General features: G+C 40.6%; 1 protein-coding gene across 6 annotated transcripts in view; it reads right to left on the bottom strand.

The window, feature by feature from the left end:
* Window positions 1–23326, bottom strand: part of PARVA (parvin alpha) — a 158811-nt gene that overhangs the window by 41496 nt on the left and 93989 nt on the right. For all 6 annotated transcript variants that reach the window (XM_061610444.1, XM_061610446.1, XM_061610443.1 and 3 more), the window contains 5 exons: window positions 10890–10979; window positions 10721–10791; window positions 9696–9798; window positions 9048–9188; window positions 3071–3186 (listed from right to left, as the gene is read on the bottom strand). In XM_061610444.1, the coding sequence (XP_061466428.1) occupies window positions 3071–3186; window positions 9048–9188; window positions 9696–9798; window positions 10721–10791; window positions 10890–10979 (521 nt within the window). The remainder of the gene's footprint in view (window positions 1–3070; window positions 3187–9047; window positions 9189–9695; window positions 9799–10720; window positions 10792–10889; window positions 10980–23326) is intronic.

The raw sequence follows: 23326 nt of genomic DNA, 5'->3' as shown, positions 1-23326 counted from the left end.
TCCATTATTTATATTTATTCTGCTTATCTCCATTAATTCCTAGATAGCAATCCTCCCATTTTGCACCCTGTTCCATATAATCTGTGAGGCCTAGTTCAGTGTCCATTAGCTCCAACAAGCTTTGGACCAACTTCTTACTGTGAAATATTCTTTGCAGATATGTCATTATTAATTAGCATTCCAACTGTGCAATCCTATCTACACAGAAATAAGCCTCTTTGTGTTCCATGGGACTTACTCTCAGATAAATCTGCACAGGATTGCAGCCTAAGAGCTAATGAGGCATTTTAAATTAGAGACAGAAGACAGCAGAAGCAGCGGGGTGTGGGGGAAGAGAATTTATGGAGACAAATCATTCTATTGCGGGTCACTTTTGTGCATCTTCATTCATAAATCCACTCTGTCACATTTCATCTTAACTTGAGATTTCTTTTTCAAAAAGTCATATTTTGAAACATTTTCTCTCAAAATGAGCATTTCTAATATGCATTATGATTCAGTTTTTGAGCAGAAAAAGAGCATTGCAACTTTCAGAGAACTGTGAAATCCAATGAATAACTACATTCCAGTCTGAACTTTGGGAAGATGCAGATCGGACCAGTTATATCCCTATAAAAAGGGTGACAAGATCTCCAGTGATGAAAGAAAAAAAGGAGGTGAGTCAATTTACAGTAAAAGATAGAGAAATACTATAAGATAAGAGAATTTCCAATGTGTGGTTCAAGTGGTTTGAACATTTGCAGCATTCGAAAGGGTACACTAACATGTGAGGATGACATTGGTTTGAATATTGGACTAGGTCACTAGAACCAAGGGGCGCATTTTAATTCCTCAATCCAACTGCTATTCACGATGCGCTGTGGGGAGTTGGATATGGTGGACTTCTGGCTGAGTTGGCGAGGTCCCGGCTCGGCCGGGCTATGCCAGCATAAGCTGCTGAGCTGGGACACAACCAGCTCAGCCAGAGGTCTGCTGGGAAAGCTCAGCCCAGTGCAAGGGGAGCTGGCAGAAGGCCTGAAAAAGGGGCGTTTGGGGGGCATGTCAGAGGAGGAGCCGAGGGAGGACTTACGCGATATCCAGATCCCATTCAGCTCCCTCCTGTAGCCCTCCATTGTGGCAGCCAGTACGCTGGGAAAAGGGGTGGTTGAAAGGAACGTGTTTTGATTCCTTTCGCTGCACCCTGTCACTGCAGCCAGCATCATCTCCTTAACAAGGCCTCCAAGTGACAGCTGGATGTGGCAGCCCCTTCCGCCAGCTCAGCTCCTGCCTGCCTCCAACAAGTTGGATTGCTCTGTTAGCCATGAAACTCAGTGACTGACCTTGGGGTACTCGTTACCTCTCTGTTGTGAGGACAAAATGGGAGGAGAGACCTGTGTATGCTATCTTTACTTCTTTAGAGAATGTATGGGATAAAAATGTGCAAGACAGATCAAGTGGAAAATGAGGATCTTTTTTTTAAAAAAAATATTAAGCAGACAAAGCACGGCACTTAATACATAAGGCCCTCTATGGCTTAGGTCCAGGCTATCTGTCAGACCGTATCTCCCTATATGAGCCTGCCCAGGCCCTGAGATCCTCAGGAGAGACCCTTCGCTCAATACCTACGTCCTCACAAGCACGACTAGTGGGGACACGAGATAGGGCCTTTTTGGTGGCTGCCCCAAGGCTTTGGAACTCCCTTCCTAGGGAAGCAAGAATGGCCCCCTCCTTGCAGTCCTTCCATCGGCAAGCAAAGACTTTTTTATTTCAACAAGCCTTTGGAACTAAAAGCTGTTAAGGACAGGTCTTGAAGGGTGCTGCATTGCTGTTGCCCAATTGTATTATTTTAAACTGAGTTTGAATTATTTTAACTGTATGTATGAATGGTTTTAATACTGTAAATTGTTTAATTTGATTTTAATCTAGACTTTTGTATGTTTTTAATTATATGTGTGCTTTTATCTGGAAGCCGCCGTGAGTTCCAGTTTTGGAAAAAGGGCGGGGTAAAAATAATGATAATAAATAAATAAAATAAATAATACAGCAAAACGTAGCAGGCACACATGAAGCACGGAGGCAGAGAAAAGAAAAGAGGGCATCAGTGCAGAGAATGTGCACATCTATCCTTACCTGTGGAAGAAAAAAAATACTATGGACATTATCATAAAGATGCAGTTATTCAATAAGAAGAAAAAATAATTTGCTATATTTGTTTTATTTTTAAATCTATTTTTGACTACAAATGTGTCCCCTAATGGGATACCAATACATAGATAGTGGTGACAGCCAATTGCTTCTGCTATCATTTTTCAAATGTGGTAAATTACACTGTTTGATGGTAAGCTCAATTTTCCTGTTCTGTATTTTTGAATGGTGCATTTTTACTTGTGCAAAATTCAAGCAAAATGAAGAAGTTCAGTCTTTGCTCCAGGTTCTGCTGCACAGGACCAGCGAAACAATATAACCGAACAAAGAACAACGAAATGAAATTGAAGGGTGAGGGAGGAACTGTATGCAGGGGAGGGAGACATATTGTGTCTGTGTGCACATGTCCCTCTGGGAAAAAAAGTAAAACTCAACATCACCAAGATGAAAACACAGTGCAATTTCCCCCAAAAAACACTCCCAAAACCGACCACCCTACAGCAACAACCAGAAAGAACTAAGTGCAATAAAATAACAATTGACAAATAGAACAAAATGATCTTGAAACTACTTATTGATGGGGAAAATGATCAGATTAGAATATTTGGACCAGATTTGGGCATACAGGGGGTTGGAGGAGAAGAGGAAGGAGAAGCCCACTCACGTGATGCTGGATCTCATCCATTCACTTCAGAGATCATTTTATGACATCTGTACACATGCACTCTAAGTGAAAATTGTATGTGACATGTATTAATGCAACAAGTGGTCTGTCATGCCTTCAGAGAAGGATGATGATATGCTTAACTGTATCTAAGACATGCTGGCTCTTTTTATTTTTCCTGTTGAAAAAATATTGGCCAGAACCAATACATACCAACACATACATGTTAAAATGATTATTTTTACACAGTCTTTCAAGAACTGCAAAGATCATCATTCATACCTGGACAACAACTACTTGAATAGACACGTGATCTGGCAGTCTGATCGGGGCTCGAAAGTACTGTGATAATGCTACCAAAAGGTGTAGTATTGCAACAAGACTTTTAGCATGGACAGCTGAAACAGATTAAAAATTCAAGTTACCCAAGTCAATCTAAAACAAATATTTATTTCCACATGCAGTGCCCCCTTCCTTAACTATGTGGGATATTTTATCCTTTGCCAACCAGAGATTGCTGAAAGAGTATTTTCTTCTGTTTCTCTTTCCTTCCATAAATCAACTGGTGCTATGAAAACAACTACATCAACAATATTCCTCAAGTAACGCCTAGATCCCACTGGCTTGAAGATAGAAATCTGAGCTTGATTCAATACACAGATTTTGTTATACAGCTCTATTAAGTGCTATCTATGCACTCCTTGCACCATTCCTTTATCTTTGCTATTTCAGTGTCAATTTATGAACTATCAGAAGAATATTTTTGTATTCATAACATGCACTTAATTCATTTTTAAGTGTCACAGCGTCTGCAGGAAGATGAATGAGCCCATTTAGCCTGTACCCTTGAGCAATAAGTTACTAAACTGAATGACTCAAACATTCCTCATGAACTTGTTAAGTGTTCTTGTTATTGTAGCTTATTCACAGCAGGTTTTGTATGCATAGTTAACACTAACAAGACCAAAAGGTATCAAAAGACTCATTGCAGGAAACTTTTAATACATGAATAAACCCCAAGCATCAAAAGAAATAATTTGCAACTATATTATATTATTTCTTTCCTGTGTCTGCATTATCACTGAATTCTCAGATACTTTTCTAAAACGTAAAAATTTAGGTATACTATTGACCCTATATTCTGCTTTTAAGTTTGTTACATGTTTTTGCACAAGGTAGAAAAATAAGCAATGAGACATCCTCCTTCAGTATTTATCCTTTTTTGAGCAGAGATTCCTCTGCAAAACTACCACTCAATGTATTCCAAATGTCAAACTTTGCAGGCTTCTTGCAGGGCAAAGATAAAAAAGACAGTCTTTTTTTAAAAAAACAGACTGCATTATAATTATTTGCATATATACTGATTCCAGCCACAAAAAAAGCCTGCATACACAGGCTGTCATCCAGCACATTTCAGTCCTATTCATACATATTTTAGCTGAATAGGGCCTCAATGTACTTTAAGATCAAGTGTGGTGTATTGGCTCAAGTACTGGACTTAGACCAGAGAAATCTGAACTCCAACCCCTTCTTAGCCACGAAGATTTCTGGGAAAGTTACGATCTCAATCAAATGTAAAAAGATATTCCCATGTACACAGCCCAGAGCTCCTTGGGCAAACTATGGGAAACTAATGAAATAAATACAGGGCAGCTCCAGGATTTAGGTGGCTGTTGGCAAGATGCCCTTCAGTGCCCACTCTAAATGCCGCCACATGCAGAGCTGTTCCTACTTCCTCCACTGCACAGAGGGAGAGGGAAGGCAGCAATTCATGCTTCACCTCCTTGTTGTTATTCTCTTGCCCATTTGCCAAAAGAGAGGGAGCAGATAGGGAGCAGCAGCTGCACCTTCCCATTGACACCACCCATTCACTTGCCCACCTGAGTGGGTGGGTGGTTAAGCAGTGATGGGAGGGAGAGAGGACAGGCAACTGATGCTCTCTGTTTTCACTAGTGTAGATAAGGAAGAACAAGGAACAGCTACCACCACCTGCCTGCAGGTGGCACTGCACAGGCAGCAGTGAGATCTTTCGGACAGGGGGTGGTACTAGATGAGCCAATTCTCACTGCTGCCCAGACAAAGAGAGGGAATGACAATGGTGGGTTGGGGTTAGTCGTATGTCAGGATCCTAGGGCTTCAGCAGCTGCCAGAGGCTGTCAACCCTGGGTGTCAGTCTTGGTTAAATAGTCAATAATAAAATAAAAATGGAAATGGACTGCCTTCAAGTCGCTTCTGACTTATGACGACCCTATGAATAGGGTTTTCATGGTAAGTGGTATTCAGAGGGGCTCTGAGGCTGAGAGGCAGTGACTGGCCCAAGGTCACCCAGTGAGCTTCATGGCTGTGTGGAGATTCGAACCCTCGTTTCCCAGGTCGTAGTCCAACACTCTAACCACTATGTCACACTGGCTCTCAATAATAAAATAACTTATGCCTAAATAATAAATAAATGTGTTTTTTAAACAATTCTGCTGTCATCTGTTTTGATGATCCTTGAATAGAAAGGTGGGTTACACCTTCTTACAAACAAAACAATGTTTAAGATCTACATGTTCAATAGGGAAATGTAACAGAAGGAAAAGAAAGAAATCCCTACGATGTACTTAAAGTGCCCATACTGTGCACGAGACCTGAAGAATTAAATCTTGGGGGGGAAATCAAGCACAATATTTTATATCAATAGAGGCAACTGCGGGCTTATTCAGCTTCTTCCTTCTGTCAGCACAAGGATTCACCATTGCTTGCACAATGGAATCCCCCAGTTTCCTGACTCTGTGCTATCCCCAAATCTGTTCCGGAGGGTTGTAGGAATCTATGGTTTATGGGGGGTGCGGGAGGGGGAGTTCTGTTGCACAAACAGAAATCCTTTGTGCTGATGGAATGAGGGATTTAGTGCTACACTGGATTCTACCCTACATGACTAACTATGACATATGTATCCCCTTTTGTAGGGAAATAAAATACCCTCTTTTTAGGGAAGGTGATTGAGAGGGTTGTGGCGCAGCAATTGCAACTACTCTTGGATGAAACAGATTACCTTGACCCATCCCAGTCTGGGTTCAGGCCTAGTTATGGGACTGAATTGGCCTTGGTCGCCCTGAAGGATGACCATTATCAGGAGAAGGACAGGGGTAGTGCAACCCTGTTATTCTTACTTGATCTCTCAGCGGCTTTCGATACCATTTACCATGGTATCCTTTTGGGCCGACTTGGTCAGATGGGTATTGGAGGCACTGTTTTACAGTGGTTCTGATCCTATCTCCAGGGTCATTTTCAGAGAATAGCACTGGGTGATTGTCTTTCGGCCCCCTGGCAGTTGTGCTGTGGGGTGTCACAGGGTACCATCTTGTCCCCCATGCTGTTTAACATCTATATGAAGCCCTTGGGAGTGGTCATCAGGAGATTTGGGGCGAGGTGTCAGCAGTACGCTGACAATACCCAGTTCTATTTCTCTGTAGCATCTGAATTGGGAGGTGCCATGCAAGCCCTGGACCACTGCCTGGACTCGGTGGTGGGTGGATGAGGGCCAGTAAACTGAGTCTGAATCCTAGCAAGACGGAGACGCTGTGGGTTGGTAGTTCCTGAGTTTGGATAATTGTTCAGTTGTCTGCTTTGGATGGGGTCGTACTCCCTCTGAAAGAGCAGGTCTGTAGTCTGGGGGTGCTCCTGGATCCATCTTTGTCACTAGAGGCCCAGGTGACCTCAGCGGCTAGGAGTGCCTTTTACCAGCTTTGGCTGGTAAGGCAGCTGCGGCAGTTTCTGGGCTGGGATAGCCTGACCACTGTTATTCATGCACTGCAGGCTGGATTACTGTAGTGCGCTCTATGTGGGGCTGCCCTAGAGGTTTGTCCAGAAGCTGCAGCTGGTGCAAAATGCAGCGGTGCAACTGCTCACTGGAGCAGGGTATTGCCAACATGTCACCCTGCTGCTGAAAGAATTTCACTGGCTACCTATTAGCTACTGGGCTAAGTTCAAGGTTCTAGTTTTGGTGTACAAAATCCTATACAGCTTGGGACCAGGATACTTGAAAGATCGTCTTACCCTTTATATACCCAGCAGATCACTACGCTCTGCAGTTGAGGGCCTCCTGCAGATAACATCTTATCAGGAGGTCTGTTCCACACAACATAGGGAACGGACCTTTAGTGTAGTGGCACCTACCCTTTGGATTCCTTCCCCTTAAATATTAGACAGGCCACCAGCCGTCAAGGAGGCAATTATAAAACCTATTTTGAAAAAGGCCTCCTTGGATCCCCAAGTCTTGAACAACTTTCGCCCCGTTTCAAATCAGCCATTTTTGGGGAAGATCATTGAGCGAGTGGTGGCTGGCCAGTTGGCAGCACACTTGGATGAAACGGATTATTTGGATCCATACCAATCGGGTTTCAGGACTGGACATAGTACTGAAACAGCCTTGGTCGCTCTGGTGGATGATATGAGGAGGGCATTAGATGGGGGAGAATCCACCTTTCTTGTCCTCCTGGATCTCTCGGCGGCTTTTGATACCGTCGACCACGGTATCTTGTTGGATCGCCTGGAAGGATTGGGAATAGGAGGCACTGTTTTGCAGTGGTTCCGTTCCTTTCTCTCTGACAGGCATCAACAGGTAGCATTGGGAGATGAGGTTTCAGACCCTTGGCCCCTCACATGCGGAGTGCCACAGGGTTCTATCCTCTCTCCCATGCTATTTAACATCTATGTAAAGCCGCTGGGAGCTATCATCAGGAGTTTTGGGCTGCGATGTCATCAATATGCAGATGACACGCAGCTCTATCTCTCCTTTAAATCTTCACCAGAGATGGCTGTGGAGACCTTGTCCAAGTGCCTGGAATCCGTGAGTGGATGGATGGGAAGGAACAGACTGAAGCTCAATCCTGATAAGACCGAGGTGCTACTTGTGGGTGACAGGGGGAGGTTGGGTGCTGTTGACCTACAGTTTAATGGGGTGAGTTTACCCCTGAAAGATCAGGTCCGCAGCCTCGGGGTGGTTCTTGATTCCAAGCTGTCCATGGAGGCTCAGATTTCGGCAGTGAGCCGGGCAGCTTGGTACCAATTACATCTCATACGGAGGCTGCAACCCTACCTCCCTATTCATCAGCTCCCACTGGTGGTACACGCCCTGGTCACCTCTCGATTAGACTACTGCAATGCGCTCTACGTGGGGTTACCCTTGAAAACGGTCCGGAAACTACAACTGGTGTAGAATGCGACAGCTTGGTTGCTTACAAACAGCCGCCGCCGTGATCACATCACGCCAGTATTATTTCACCTACATTGGCTGCCAGTTGTTTTCCAGGTCCAATTCAAGGTGTTGGTATTAACCTTTAAATCCCTATACAGTCTCGGCCCAGTTTATCTGAAGGAGCGCCTCCAGTACCACAAATTAAGCCGCCCAACCAGATCAGCCACACAGGGCCTTCTCTCAGTCCCACCAACGAAAACAGCTAGGTTGGTAGGGACTAGAGAGAGGGCATTTTCAGTGGCGGCCCCCACTCTCTGGAACTCCCTCCCATTCGATCTTCGCCATGCCCCTTCCCTGGATATATTTCGCCGGGCATTAAAAACTTGGCTTTTTGGACAGGCCTTCAGGAATTCCGGGGAGGGCTAACTTTTTTGGGATATTTTATTATCTATTGATCGTCCTAACTGATTTCATGTATTGTATTTTATCTGTATTGTATTGTAATTTACTGAATTTTAGTTTGTACGTCGCCTAGAGTGGCTTCGGCCAGATAGGCGACACAAAAATTAAATTTATTATTATTATTATTATTATTATCTTTTTGGTATCTATTGAAGACCTTCCTCTTTCAACAACACTTTTAAGCGGAGACCTTATCCTAATCTGCATCTATGTTGGAATTGCTTTGTAATATGTTTTTAAACCTTTTTTTAAAAGATGTTTTAAAAGCTTTTTTAAAAATGTTTTGTTTTAATATGTTTTAAAGGATGTTTTTGTTTTCATATATTTTAAAGTCTGTTTTTATGATGGTTTAAGTGTTTTTAGTTGTTTTGTTTGCTGCCCTGGGCTCCTACCGGGATATAAATGTTGTTGTTTTTAATAATAATAATAATAATAATAATAAGTGCAATTATCTATACTTTTGCATACATCACATTTCTTGATATAAACTGGCCCATTGATGAATCTTCAATCTAGTCTGGGTCTAATTTAATAGATTTTACCAAATGCAGGAGGAAAATATAACTTTTAATATCATTAGTAAGCAAGAATTCAGCTGTAAAATGCATAACTCACAGTCAACGTTCCACTTGATGCTCCTTGGAGGAAGTTTAAGAGTTTCATTGATCTTTTCAAGTACTGTCTGTAGCTTCTGTTTCTGAGCTATTTCAGACTGCGTGACTTCAGCAACATTGAGTTTCTCACTCTCAAGCTTCTCTGAAGTGATAATGGAAGAAAAGGCAGCAAGTCTACACCTCAACTCCATGTACCAAATGCAGTGCAAAGACATTCTGTCCAACATACTACACAGGATTTTCTGTAGATAACTAGTTTGAAGTTTCAAAATTTGACAAATTCTCAAGCCTATCATCCTTTGTCTTCTGTTAAATCTCTGTTCTCTTTAAGAATTCCAACTCATTTTCCATTTATTTTCCCTAAATAGTCTACTCAGCACTATTAGAAGCACAATATTTACTGATGAGGGATACCATCCAAATTGTTTCCATGGTGTTAAGCATGTTATTTCCATCAATCTGGATCTCCATCTACATTCTGATGAGCATAAGACCACTGGCATCAGGAAGATGTCAATACCTCTGCCCCCTGCCCCACAGGTTGCTGCTGTTAGGAGTAATATGGCATACCAGTTATGTCACTCCTAACAACCAAGTATTTCCATAGTGGGAAAATGTTTCCAAGAATGTGCATAAAATTATTTCCTACCAAAGAGTTTTTGCAGTACTTGTCCATCATACAGGTCTTCAGCCAGGTCTTTTACAATGATTCGTTCTCCTACTAAAACATCATTAATCCAGTCAATTAGCACCTGTGCAAGATATAACAATTAAGAAAATACTCCATACACGTGTGCGTTACAAATCTGTTTTCCATTTTATGTGCAAAGTGGGCCTCAGAAGTGACATAAATCTTCTTAGTAGTGAGTGCTTTAGAATAGTAGGATTGATATAATTCTTAATCACACTGCCAACACAACATTAACTGCAGAAAATTAGAACAATTTCTTCTGATTCCAACTATGCTGGGATATTTTCATTTTACATTATAAAGCCATTAGCTACCCTGAGTCCTTGAGATATGGCAGGTTTTAAAAATTAAAAAGACAGAGATACAGAGAAAAAAAGTTGGAATACAAACATGGAAGAGGCAGTAGGCCTGAAATACACCCCCCCACACACCTCCTCAGCATGTGTAGAAAAAGAATCTTCCAAGCCTTTGGCACAAGATTACACTCTGAAAATGCAATGTGTTTGCTCTCCTGTCCTCAGCAGCATTGTTGGCTTTTGGGGTAAGCTTGAATTGCACCATTGTTAAGATTTTATTGGTGTTGTTTTGATTGGATTGTTTGCTTGTTTTATCTTGTACATTGTTTATTATTTATACTGTATAGGAGACCCTGATAGAGTCAAATTGCGAGATAGAAATATTTAAAATAAATAAATACCCAACCCAATGGGAATGAAGGTGCATGAAAAAGTAGGGCAGGTTTTGTTCAACACTAAACATGTGATCTCAAACCATTTTCTCTTAAAAGAGCCAAGGACCCACAGGCCAATTGTTCCAAAGGACAATGGCTTTTCAAGAAGAAAAAGACTTGTGAAGAAGTAGATGGTATGGTCCACTGACCTTGCATTACTAGTACGTTAAACACTGATTTAGTGGCATGAACCACAACTTAATTTGCTTTGTTTCATATTTCTAGAAGAGTTTAAAACCGTTTATATATTTACTTTCATCAGCTCCTGTAGTTTGGGGTGACTTCTTGAATTTGGATCAATCATTGTTCGGACTTCATTTTCCTCTTTGGGGAAAAAAAGATACCCATTACAAAGAAGGTATGGTTATGACTTTTTGTTTACATTAATAATTTGGCTTGAGACAAACATTATTTCAAATTACCTAGCATAGTATCTTCAGGATCTAGTTCAAAAGGAATTGGACTGAGTGGTAAATTAATGGCATTTATTCCTTCTTCTTGTAGTTCAGACACTGAGGAGGAAGAAAAATAAAATAGTTTAGTGAAATTTGTCTTATTTTTTCTTGGTGTTACTGTCTTCACACCTTTCAGCAGCAGTAAAGACATGAACACAAAGCCTTATTTCCACATGTGTTTAGCAAAAAAATAAGAGATCCAACAGAGAAAAATATTCAGCCAATCCAGATTGCAGCTCTCATGTATAATTCATAATAAGCAATTTCATGGGTAGCCAAGCATCTGGATCTGTAAGCTTTCAAGGACTGAGAAAACTGGCATGCACACACACATGCGCAAACACACATGCATATGTGCACACACACACACACACACACACACACACACATCATTCCTGTACTTTCCCAATTTATAATTTGTTCAAGCCTGATAACCTGAAGAGCTCCTGGTTTGGCTTTCTTTTCTTTTTTTTCATCCTTGAAACAAAATTTTACAAATTCAAAAAAGTCTGTAGTCAACTTGCAAAAAAGTACTTTCTGTCTACCACAGCTCTAGCAATGTAATTTATCACAAACATACTCTGGTCACACTGCAAAAAGTGGAAGCATTTTGCTACACTGAGAGTAGACATTCATCCTGTTAAAAATAAAAAAATACATTGCTGAAATTCTTCTGTTTTGGGTCTTATCTGCATCTAAAATTTCAGACCACACTTCAGCTAACTTACTGGGACTTTTCACTTTGATTTATTAATTAATATTTGTTAATTGCCTCCCTACACAGTTGTCTTAGCCATGTAAAATAAAAAGTTTAAATCAAAACTGAAACAAAAATACCAATACATTTGATAGTCAAAATACTACTATAAACCTATTACAATTCTTTCAAAAAATAGATGCAAAATTGTCAGAATGTACAAGCCTGCTGATGCTGGCTGTGTTTGGAATTAATCCTAAGCAAGGACTTAGTAGTATAAGAACCAGCCTCATCAACCTTCAGGCTCATTTTCTCTTCTTCTGTAGCTGCAAGGAGAGCTTAAACTTCTGCTTCTATTTTAGATTAATCATAACTTAGCATGCTGTTTGAACTTTAAATGCGGACTGGGAACCTCAGGGTTGGGGGCTGAATGTGATCCTCCAGGCCTCCCTAACTGGCCTTTGGAACTCTCCCCAGGCCACACTCATCCTTGCTGGTCCTCCTTCACATCCTGGATGTGACGTGTCCTTGAACTCTGACAATGCCTTTTGGTTGTCTGGATGGAGGACACACAGGGGTGTATGTAGAAACTAGCCTACTGTACAAATGTAAAATGTACGTTTGTTACTCCGCCCCCATTTCTCTGTCCACCACTGACATGTGGCCCTCAAATGTTTGCCCAGATAGGAATGCAGTCTTCATGCTGAAAAAGGTTCCCCACCCCTGCCTTAAATGATGGTTAATCTTAACTAAGGTTAATTAAAACAAGCCAACTTTATAAATTATGGTTTGTAGTAGGGTTCTTTCACTTATTGCTATTGTTATTATACTGCAATTTGTATGCCACCTTTCAAAATGAAAGATCCCCCCAAAGCAGCTCAGTCAAAAGGTTATTTAACAAAAGACCACAATAAATCATCATCATCAAAATCCCATCTTTAAAGTTTTTAAAACTTTAAACATCATAGGGCAGCATTAAAAACAAACATAACACGTGACTAACCTTAGTTAAGATAAACAGCACCAAAGTTAAGATAAATAGCTCCATCTCAAGTCTGGCATACAACAGAACACTTAGTTTGCTTGCAACAGACCCCAATTTATTTTATTGGCCACAGCATGGAGAACTTCATCAGGAGAGCTTTAAAGTACATCCTAAGGGGAAGGGAGATGTAAACTTGGCAGTAACGACTAACAAAGGCTTGTGCACAATAAGAAGAACTGAACTCTAATAGGGCCCAGTAATAGTCTTCATAAACATATTGGAAAGAAGCCAGGCTGTAAATCGCATGGTCTTCAATGTTTGTATACTAATGTCCAGAGTATGGGAAACAAACAGGACGAACTTGAACTTTTAATTCAGGAGAGTAAATACGACTTGACAGGTATAACTGAAACTTAGTGAGAGGACTCCCATGACTGGAATACAGCAATTGAAGGATATAACTTGTTTAGAAAAAACAGAAGGAATAGAAAGGGAGGTGGGGGCGAACTCTATATTAAACATATATATCCTTGCACAGAAATACAGGAGGATGAGTTTGGTAGCTCCAATGAGAGTATCTGGATTAAAATGGGGCAAGGAATAAAAGGAACATGGTGGTTGGAGTCTACTACTGACCTCCCAATCAAGAAGAAGATGAGGATGAAACATTTGAAAAACAAATTGTCATTGTTTCAAGGAGGCATGATGCAGTAGTCATGGGGAACTTCAATTACCCTGATATCTGTTGGGAGACAAATTCTGCCAAGCACAGTCCCTCCAAGAAATTCTTGACTTATGTTGGAGATAACTTTCTCCTACAGAAAGTGGAGGAAGCAACCAGAGGATCAGTTATCCTCGACTTGTTTCTAACCAATAGAGATAACTTGGTGGATGAAGTTGAAACTCTGGGGGAAACTGACCACACTATACTTGAGTTCTTGATTTTAAAGGAAGCAAAAGCTGAGAGTAGCTATATTCATACCCTGGACTTCAGGAAAGCTGATTTTAACAAACTCAGAACAAGGGTAAGTAAGGCTCCGTGACAAGCAACCCTAATGAGAAAAGGAGTCCAAGATGGGTGGGAGTTTCTAAAAAAAGGCACAATGGCAAACAATTCCATCAAGAAAAAAAGAGGGAAGACAACAGACAAAGCCAATGTGGCCTCACAGAAAGCTTAGAGATGACCTGAAAACAAAAAAGGACACATACAGGAAGTGGAAGGAAGGCCAGGCCACAAAGAAAGAGTACAGACACGTAGCACGGAATTGTAGGGATGGCATCAGGAAGGCTAAAACTGAGAATGAGCTGAGGTTAGTGAGAGATGCCAAAAGCAACAAAAAAGCTTTCTTCAGGTACAGCCATAGTAACAGACATGTTACTCTGATTAGCAAACTAGCTAAATGTGGGCGGGATGGAACAACTATTAGGTGGATTCACAGTTGGCTACAGAACTCAAAGAGTACTTATCAATGGCTCCTTCTCAAACTGGGGGGAGGTAATGAGTGGAGTACCACAGGGCTTGGTCCTGGGCCCAGTACTCCTCAACATTTTTATTACCAATTCCCCTCTGTTCAGCACTGCTTAGGCCTCATCTTGAATACTGCATCCAGTTCTGGATACCACACTTTAAGAAGGATGCAGATAAACTGGAAAGGGGTCAGAGGAGAGCAACAAGGATGAGCAGGGTTCTAGAAACAAAGCCCTGTGAGGACAGACTGAAAGAGCTGGGCATGTTTAGCCTTGAGAATAGAAGATAGAGCAATATGACAATGGAACCAATTACTGGTGGTGGGCTCTCCAACACTGGAGGCATTCAAGAGGCATGTGGACAGGCACCTGTCTGGTATACTTTAATTTGGATTCCTGCATTGAGCAGGAGGTTTGATTCGATGGCCTTATAGGTCCCTTCTAACTCTACAATTCTATGATTCTATGATTATCATTTCCCAAGCATCTTGTTTTTTGTGTAGCTCATTTGATTTTAATGCTCTAGTCTTCATGAGAATAACACCTTGCCACAGCCTTGTACAGAAAAACATTCATCCAAAAAAGTATGTGTGCCGGTAAATAAATAAATAAATCCAGAACAAGCCATTCCTTACAGACATTTTCCTTGTATTTTTTTTTAAACTGAAGCTGGCATACATGATATATGGTGATTTCATTCTAACATTTCTTATCTTTGCAAACCCCCTTTATATATTCCTCACATGAAATGAGGCATCACACAATTACCAGGTAGTGGAGCTGCAGCCCTGGCCATTACCATCCTGGTGTCAGGCACACTGCATGTCCTTGCCTGTATGGACACCCATACAGAATGGACGGCAAGGAAGAACTCTATGCATAAGCATCTGCTCACAGGCAGGCTTCCACATGATCAGGACACCCAACTATATAAGTGTCCCTATCACGTGGAAGCCTACGCATGAACAGCTGCTTGTGCATAGGGTTCTACCCTTAAGGCCACACTTTCTGGACATCTGTATGGAGGGTTAGGCAGCATGCCTGATGCCTGGGTGGAGCCAGGAGCAGGGGGGGCAGTAATTCTAAAATGACCCTTCATGCAAGTAACACATAAGGGGGCTACTGTGCTATCCCATTCAGGATACAACACAGGGTCCGTAGCCACTTGATGCATGAAAATTATTTTAAGGGCTATGGCTCAAAGATGGAATAATGGACTCAAGTTGCAGGAAGCCAGATTGAACTTCCTAACTCCTTCCATATGAAAGGAGTCAGGTTCAGTCCACATCATTTCCAAGCAAGAGATCTGTTGCCAGTGAACACAGACAATCCTAAACTAGATAGATCAATGGTCTGACTTGGTGTAAGGCAACTTCCTATGTTTCTATTTTGCTAAAGTGACACATGATGTACTGCTAATGCAACGGGAGAATTCTCTACTCGCAGGAGTGGGTTTTCTGCTCTTGCAATCTATAGGTGGTTAAACAGTGACAGTAGCTCAAAACCCCTGAAATTGAAGTACCAATGGGTACTAGCTAGTTTTATTTCTAGGAGTGATATCTAAAAGCAACTTTACTTCTATAAAAGATCTGAGTGGGGGACTTTGCATGCTTCATTACTATTTAGCACCTGTTCAGATGACACATCATCCTGTATACTATCATAAGCCCCCTTCATGTGTTATGTGAAGATTGTCCATGTATACCAAGAGGCAGTGGGCTGTACAACTGCTCCCAAGGTTACGGAGCTCCCCAGGCCCAGCCTCTGCATAGATGAAGCATTTGCACATAGACTTCTATGCGCATAGGCATCCACAAGAACCAGAATCCTGACCAATCAGGGCTCCAGCTCACATCTGTAAGCTTCACCTACACAGATGTCCATGCTAAATATGTGGGTGTTGGGGAAGGCTGGGGGAGGCTAGGCACAGCCTCTATTGCCATTTATATCTATTGATTCCCTCCAAGCAATTAATGTGTGAAAAGGACTTCCATCTCTGGTGCATCAGAGGAGAAATAGCCCAATATCCAATAGAAAAATTGTCTCTGACTCAGCATATAATTAAATCATACAAAAATATCTCTGATTAATCAATTGTATTTGATGAAGCTAATGCAAGAATTCAGGAGAAGTTTCAAGGTCACAAATCTGCACTATGAAATTTAACCGAGTGAGCTTTTAATAATGCATACGTAAGAGGCCCCTCAAAGTTACTATAAACTGAAGAGTGTATCAGAAGGCACAAATACTGCTGCCCACAAGGTTTAAACAAGCTTAATTTGTTTAGCATATGCAGGGTTGTGCTCCACACTTCATTGTATCAGATTTTTAATGTATTTTGATACCTATTTATAATCCCTAGTTCAGTGATCTTCAAACTTTCTATCTTGAAAACCTTCTGTTACTTCATGCCACATTAAGCAATTTATTAATTACAGATTGTTATTAATTTATTGTTATTATTAATCAATTATTATTATTATTATTAATCAATCAGTAATTACTATTAATTACATATTAAATATTCATTGTTGTTGAGAGAGCCAGTATGGTGTAGTTAAGGAGTTGGAATCCCCACATAGCCATGAAGCTCACTGGGTGACCTTGGGCCAGTCACTGCCTCTCAGCCCTCATGAAAACCCTATTCATAGGGTTGCCATAAGTCAGAATCGACTTGAAGGCAGTACATTTACATTTTTTGTTATGTGCTTTCAAGATGATTACAACTTATGGCGACCCTATGAATCAGCAACCTTCAATAGCATCTGTCGTGTACCACCCTGTTCAGATCTTGTAAGTTCAGGTCTGTGGCTTCCTTTATGGAATCAATCCATCTCTGGTTTGGTATTCCTCTTTTTCTACTCCCTTCTGTTTTCCCCAACACTATTGTCTTTTCTAGTGAATCATGTCTCCTCATGATGTGTCCAAAGTATGATACCTCAGTTTCATCATTTTAGCTTCCAGTGATAGTTCTGGTTTAAATTTGTACTAACACCCAATTATTGGTCTTTTTTCGCAGTCCATGGTGTGCGCAAAGCTCTCCTCCAACACCACATTTCAAATGAGTTGGTTTTTCTCTTATCTGCTTTTTTCACTGTCCAACTTTCACATCCATACATAGAAATCAGAAATATCATGGTCTGAATGTTCCTGACTTTAGTGTTCAGTGACACATCTTTGCATTTGAGGACCTTTTCTAGTTCTCTCATAGCTGCCCTCCCCAGTCCTAGCCTTCTTCTGATTTCTTGACTATTGTCTCCATTTTGGTTAATGACTGTGCCGAGGTATTGATAATCCTTGACAAATTCAATGTCCTCGTTGTCAACTGTAAAGTTGCATAAATCTTCTGTCGTCATTACTTTAGTCTTCTTGACATTCAGCTGTAGTCCTACTTTTGTGCTTTTCTCTTTAACTTTCATCAGCATTCGTTTGAAATTATTACTGGTTTCTGCTACTAGTATGGTATCGTCTGCATATCTTAAATTATTGATATTTCTCCCTCCAATTTTTACACCTCTTTCATTTTGGTCCAATCCCGCTTTCTGTATATGTTCTGTGTATAGATTAAATAAGTAGGGTGATAAAATACACCTCTGTCTCACACCCTTTCTGATGGGGAACCAACAGGTTTCTCCATATTCTGTCCTTACAGCAGCCTCTTGTCCAGAATATAGGTTCCACATCAGGACACTCAGATACTGTGGCATCCCCATTTCTTTTAAGGCATTCCATAGTTTTTTTGTGATCTACACAGTCAAAGGCTTTGCTGTAATCTATAAAGCATAGGATGATTTCCTTCTGAAATTCCTTTGTCCTTTCCATTATCCATCGTATGTTTGCGATATGATCTCTGGTGTCTCTTCCTTTTCTAAATCCAGCTTGGACATCTGGCATTTCTCGCTCCATATATGTTAAGAGCCTTTGTTGTAGAATCTTGAGCATTACTTTACTTTCATGGGATATTAAGGTAATAGTTCGATAATTACTCCATTCCCTGGGATCCCCTTTCTTTGGAATTGGGATGTATATTAAAAGCTTCCAGTCTGTGGGCCATTGTTTAGTTTTCCATATTTGTTGACAGATGTTAGTCAAAATTTGGACAGATTCTGTCTCAGTAGCTTGTAGCAACCTATTGTACACCATCTGCTCCAGGTGATTTGTTTCTTCCAAGTATTTTAAGAGCAGCTTTCACCTCACATTCTAAAATTTCTGGTTCTTCATCATACGGTTCCCCCATGAATGAATCTGTCATCCTTGCATCTCTTTTATAGAGTTCTTCAGTGTATTGCTTCCATCTTCCTTTTATTTCATCTCAGTCAGTGTATTGATTATTCAAACCTACTCTTGGTTTAAATTTCCCTTTCATTTCTCTAATCTTTTGGAATAGTGCTCTTATTCTATCCTTTTTGTTGTTCTTTTCTATTTCTATACAATAACCATTCTAATAGTTCTCTTTGTCCCTATGTACTAGTCACTGTATTGTTGCATCTATATCCTTTTGCTTTCCTTCTCTCTTTAACCATTTTAAGAGTTTCTTCAGTCATCCATTAAGGTCTTTCTCTCTTTTTAACTAGAGGTATTGTCTCTTTGCATTCTTCCCTGATAATGTCTTTGACTTCACTCCATAGTTCTTCTGGTTCTCTGTCAACTAAGTTTAAAGCCTCAAATCTGTTCCTTATTTGATCTGGGATGTTATTTAAATTGGATTTTGGTATTATGATTGCTTTTAGCTTTACTCCAGTTTGTGATACGGCCAGTTCATGATCTGTAGCACAGTCTGCTCCTGGTCTTGTTTTCGCAGAAAGTATGGAATTTCTCCAACTTTTGCTACCAATTATCTAATCAATTTGATTTCTATATTGACCATTTGGTGATGTCCATGTGTACACTCATCTTTTAGGTTGCTCAAAAAATGTGTTTGCGAGAAACAAATTATTGGCTTCACAAAATTCGATAAGCCTTTCTCCTGCTTCATTTCTATCTCCTAAGCCCCATTTTCCCACAATTCCTAGTTCTTCTCTGTTCCCTACTTTTGCATTCCAGTTCCCCATGATTATCAGCACATCTTGTTTTGGTGTATGATCAATTTCTTCTGTACTTCTGCATAAAATCTCTCTAATTCCTCTTCTTCTGCATTTGCCGTTGGAGCGTAGACTTGGATGATGGTTATGTTAATAGGTTTCCCATTAAATCTTATTGATATCACTCGCTCAGACCTTGCGTTATAGCTTATAGCGTTATAGTTATAGCTTTATAGTTATAGTTATATAATCATTATAAGTAGAAAAGACGGAGGGACTACTTCAAATGTTTCCCACCACCCTGCTCTCCACAGCACCTAGTTATCTTAAAGAACAGAAACAACCCAGTAGTTCCTCATTTCCTCTGGCAGTAGCTAATCTTCCCTGCTGCAGCAGCAAGCCAGATATATTCCCTTAACTATGTAAATATGATTTGTAATGCTGATGCACTGGCTACAAAAACATTTAATATCTTCTTATGACAGTTCTGTACCAATGCAACTCCGTGGATTTTGGTTTACTCTATGGTCACTCGTGAAATGGGTCATCTTAGTGAGGACAGGTGCTAGGGGAAGAATTAACAGAAAAGGATAACATGTCCCAAGTTTGTGGAACACACTGCCAACTGAGGTTTATCAGAGTCCATCACTGCAGGCCTCTAGAAGAGCTTGTAAACACTTATTTGTCAAGCGAGTCATAAACTTTATTCTTGAGACTATCCGTGGTTGTTGTTGCATCAATAGCATCCAAATAAAAAACCCTGTTTCTCACTATCACAGCAATAAAACAAGTCTGGTTACAATGTGACAATTTACTTGAATTTGACACATATTATCATTTAATCCAGAATCAGATATTGACAGAAAACCCTTTACTTCAAAAGACTATGGTGATAATGGTATGATCGCTTTACAAGATCTCATAAAGGAGGAAAATTATTATTTAAGAAAATGTTTTGATAAAACATTCTTATTACATGTCAAGAACAAATCCTGCCAGACTAATCTTATCTCATTTTTGATCAGGTAATCTCCCTCTTACACTGTGGGAATGCTGTGGACATAATATATCTTGACTTTAGCAAAGTTTTTGATGAAGTGCCCCATAATATTCTGATTAGCAAGGTAGCTCAATGTGGGCTGGATGGACAAACTATCAGTTAGATCCACAGTTGGCTGCAGAATTATACTCAAAGAGTGCTTATCAATGATTCCTTTGCAGACTGGAGGGAGGTAACAAGTGGATTACCTCAGGGCTCAATCCTGGCCCCAGTGATCTTCAAAGTTTTTATTAATAACTTGGATGAGGAGGTGCAGGGAATGCTTATCACATTTGCAGATGATACAAAATTGGGAGGGATAGCTAATACCATGGAGGAAAGACACAAAATTCAAAGTGATCTTAATAAACTAGAGCATTGGCTTGAAAACAACAGAATGAAATTTAACAAGTACAAGTGCAAGGTTCTACACCTAGCAAAAAGAAGCCAAGTGCAATATTATAAGATAGGGAATACTTGGCTCAGCAATATTACATTTAAGAAGGATCTTGGAACTGCTGCTGATCACAAGCTGAATATGAGCCAACAGTGTGATATAGCTACAAAAAAGGCAAATGATATTTTAGACTGCATTAACAGAAGTAGTTTCCAAATCATGTGAAGTACTAGTTCCCCTCTACTCCGCACTGGTTAGGCCACATTTTGAGTACTATGTCCAGTTCTGGTCCCCGCACTTCAAGAAGGATGCAGACAAACTGGAACAGGTTCAGAGGAGAGCAGCAAGGATGATCAAGGGATTGGAAACAAGGCCCTATGAAGAGAAACTGAAAGAACTGGGCATGTTTAGCCTTGAGAAGAGAAGAATGAGGGGAGATGTGATAGCACTCTTCAAATACTTGAAGGGTTGTTACATAGAGGAGGCCAGGATCTTTTCTTGATCATCCCAGAGTGCAGAACATGGAATAATGGGCTCAAGTTACAGGATGCCAGATTTTGGCTGAACATCAGGAAAAACTTCCTAACCAATTACAAGAGAGGTGGTGGGCGCTCCAACGCTAGAGGCATTCAAGAGGCAGCTGGACAGCCACCTGTCGGGTATGCAGTAGCTTGGATTCCTTGCATTGAGCCAGGGGGTTGGCATGATGGCCTTATAGACTCCTTCCAACTCTACTATTCTATGATTCTATGAACTCCAGTTTTCATGTATGGACAATGGATTAAGAGTTCTACAAAAATGATAATATTTTATGTATTATTATACTCCATTTCAATTAAAAATAGACATGTGGCTAATTTTGATCCAGTCTGACATTGCATGACTGCTAAGGTTTCACTGACATATGTTACAGAATTATCCTGCTAAGATGCCATTTTGGCAGGACACATTTAACTATTCCAACTGGCCTTTGTGCATTATTAATTCCTTTTCTTTTCTGAATTAGATATTTGGAGTGTTTCCCACAGTCTATGAATTATCATATGAGCAGCAGCTGTGGCTGAAACATGGATTTCTAGTGACCAAAAGGAAAAACCGAAAACTACAATTCCTCAAAATACACAGGCATGGGTTACTGAAATCCCTGTCTTGGCCTCATGAGAAAGAAAGAAAGAAAGAAAGAAAGAAAGAAAGAAAGAAAGAAAGAAAGAAAGAAAGAAAGAAAGAAAGAAAGAAAGAAAGAAAGAAAGAAAGAAAGAAAGAAAGAAAGAAAGAAAGAAAGAAAGAAGCTTTTATCATTTTGATTACTAGTCTTTCCACCAAAGGAAGCATTCTTTATTACAGTAGGACCCCGTTTCTTGGTGCCCCACTTTTTGGTATTCCGTTAATACGGCGCCAGCGGGGCGATCAGTTGGAGGGGGGGCTGGAACTCCCCGCACTCCAGCTGATCTCACTGGAGGAGGGGAAGATCAGCTGTAGAGCGCTACTCTCCTCCTCCTCTTCTGGTGCGATCAGACTCCTGTGCTCCTCTCCTCCTCCTCCTCTTCTGGTGTTCTCAGGCACCCATGAGCACTGATTGCACCAGAGGAGGGGAAGATCAGCTGTAGCGCACTATAGCTGATCTTCTCCTCCTCCGGCGCAATCAGCAGATTAGGTTCCAGACCCCCACGCTATAGCTGATCCGCTTTTTGGCGGTTTTCGCTTTTTGGTGGGGGTCTGGAACCTAACCTGCTGTATGAGTGGGGTCCTACTGTATATGATACAGAAGTGTTACTGAATTTTTAATTGTTCATTTATTATTATTGTTATTAATTAAATTTATATCCTGCCCTTCCTCCCAGAAGGAGCCCAGGGTGGCAAACAAAACACTAAAAACACTCTAAAACATTTTAAAAACAGACTTTAAAATATATTAAAACAAAACATCTTTAAAAACATCTTAAAAAGCAATTCCAACACAGATGCAGACTGGGATAAGATTTTTACTTGTTGAAAGAAGAAGGTATTTGGTCCTTCTTCAGTATAGAAAGTATTCAGAAAGCAACATAAAAGCATGGCTTAGGCCCAAGGGCCCTTTACATGCACCTTTGCAATGCCTGAGTGTGTACGAGTTCTACCATCTTTCCTCCTCAGCAGCCCTCCATGATGAACTGCATGCCAGAGGAACCTCTGATCTTTATGAAGTGGCTTTCAGGGAGGAGCACAATGGGTTGAAGGAAGGAAAGCCCCTTCTGCATGGATGGAACTTTCTGCTTGGTTCTTTGAAACTAAGGCCATGTATTTATACATGAAGTATTATGTTGTTGTTTTTTAAAAGATGATGAAAAAACACAAATTTATAAATTAAAATCATGCTTACTCTACTTTTTCATTGTCAAAAATTCCTAAGGTGGTTTATAACAACAACATGTTTTTAAAATACACTGTAAACCACCCTGGGGTAAGATTTCATGAAGGGTGGCATGCAAACACTTTAAATCATTGGTGGGGAACCTGTGGTCTGTGAGTAGCCTCATCTACCTTTCAAAGTTGACTGAGAGGGGGTAGGAAGGAAGAATCCAGCCTATCAGTTTGATCTAGTTCCCCAGCCCTGCCTTAAATAAATAAAACCAAGAGGAAAAGAGAAAAAAAACCTTGTGTTTTTGCCTTTAGCATGGGCTTAAGGACTTGCCTTTAGTGTAGGTTTAATGCAGCAGGTATACATTTGGTAACAGAAGAAGAGCAAATTATACAGAACATGCTCCCCATTTCTCTTGATTCTGTTTCTTTTCAGGAGGATCAAATAACAACTCTGTGAT

Source organism: Rhineura floridana, chromosome 2 (genome assembly GCF_030035675.1).
Source record: "Rhineura floridana isolate rRhiFlo1 chromosome 2, rRhiFlo1.hap2, whole genome shotgun sequence".
Classification (NCBI taxonomy): domain Eukaryota; kingdom Metazoa; phylum Chordata; class Lepidosauria; order Squamata; family Rhineuridae; genus Rhineura; species Rhineura floridana.
The sequence above is the reverse complement of the archived record's forward strand: the minus strand, read 5'-3'. Positions and strand labels throughout refer to the sequence as shown.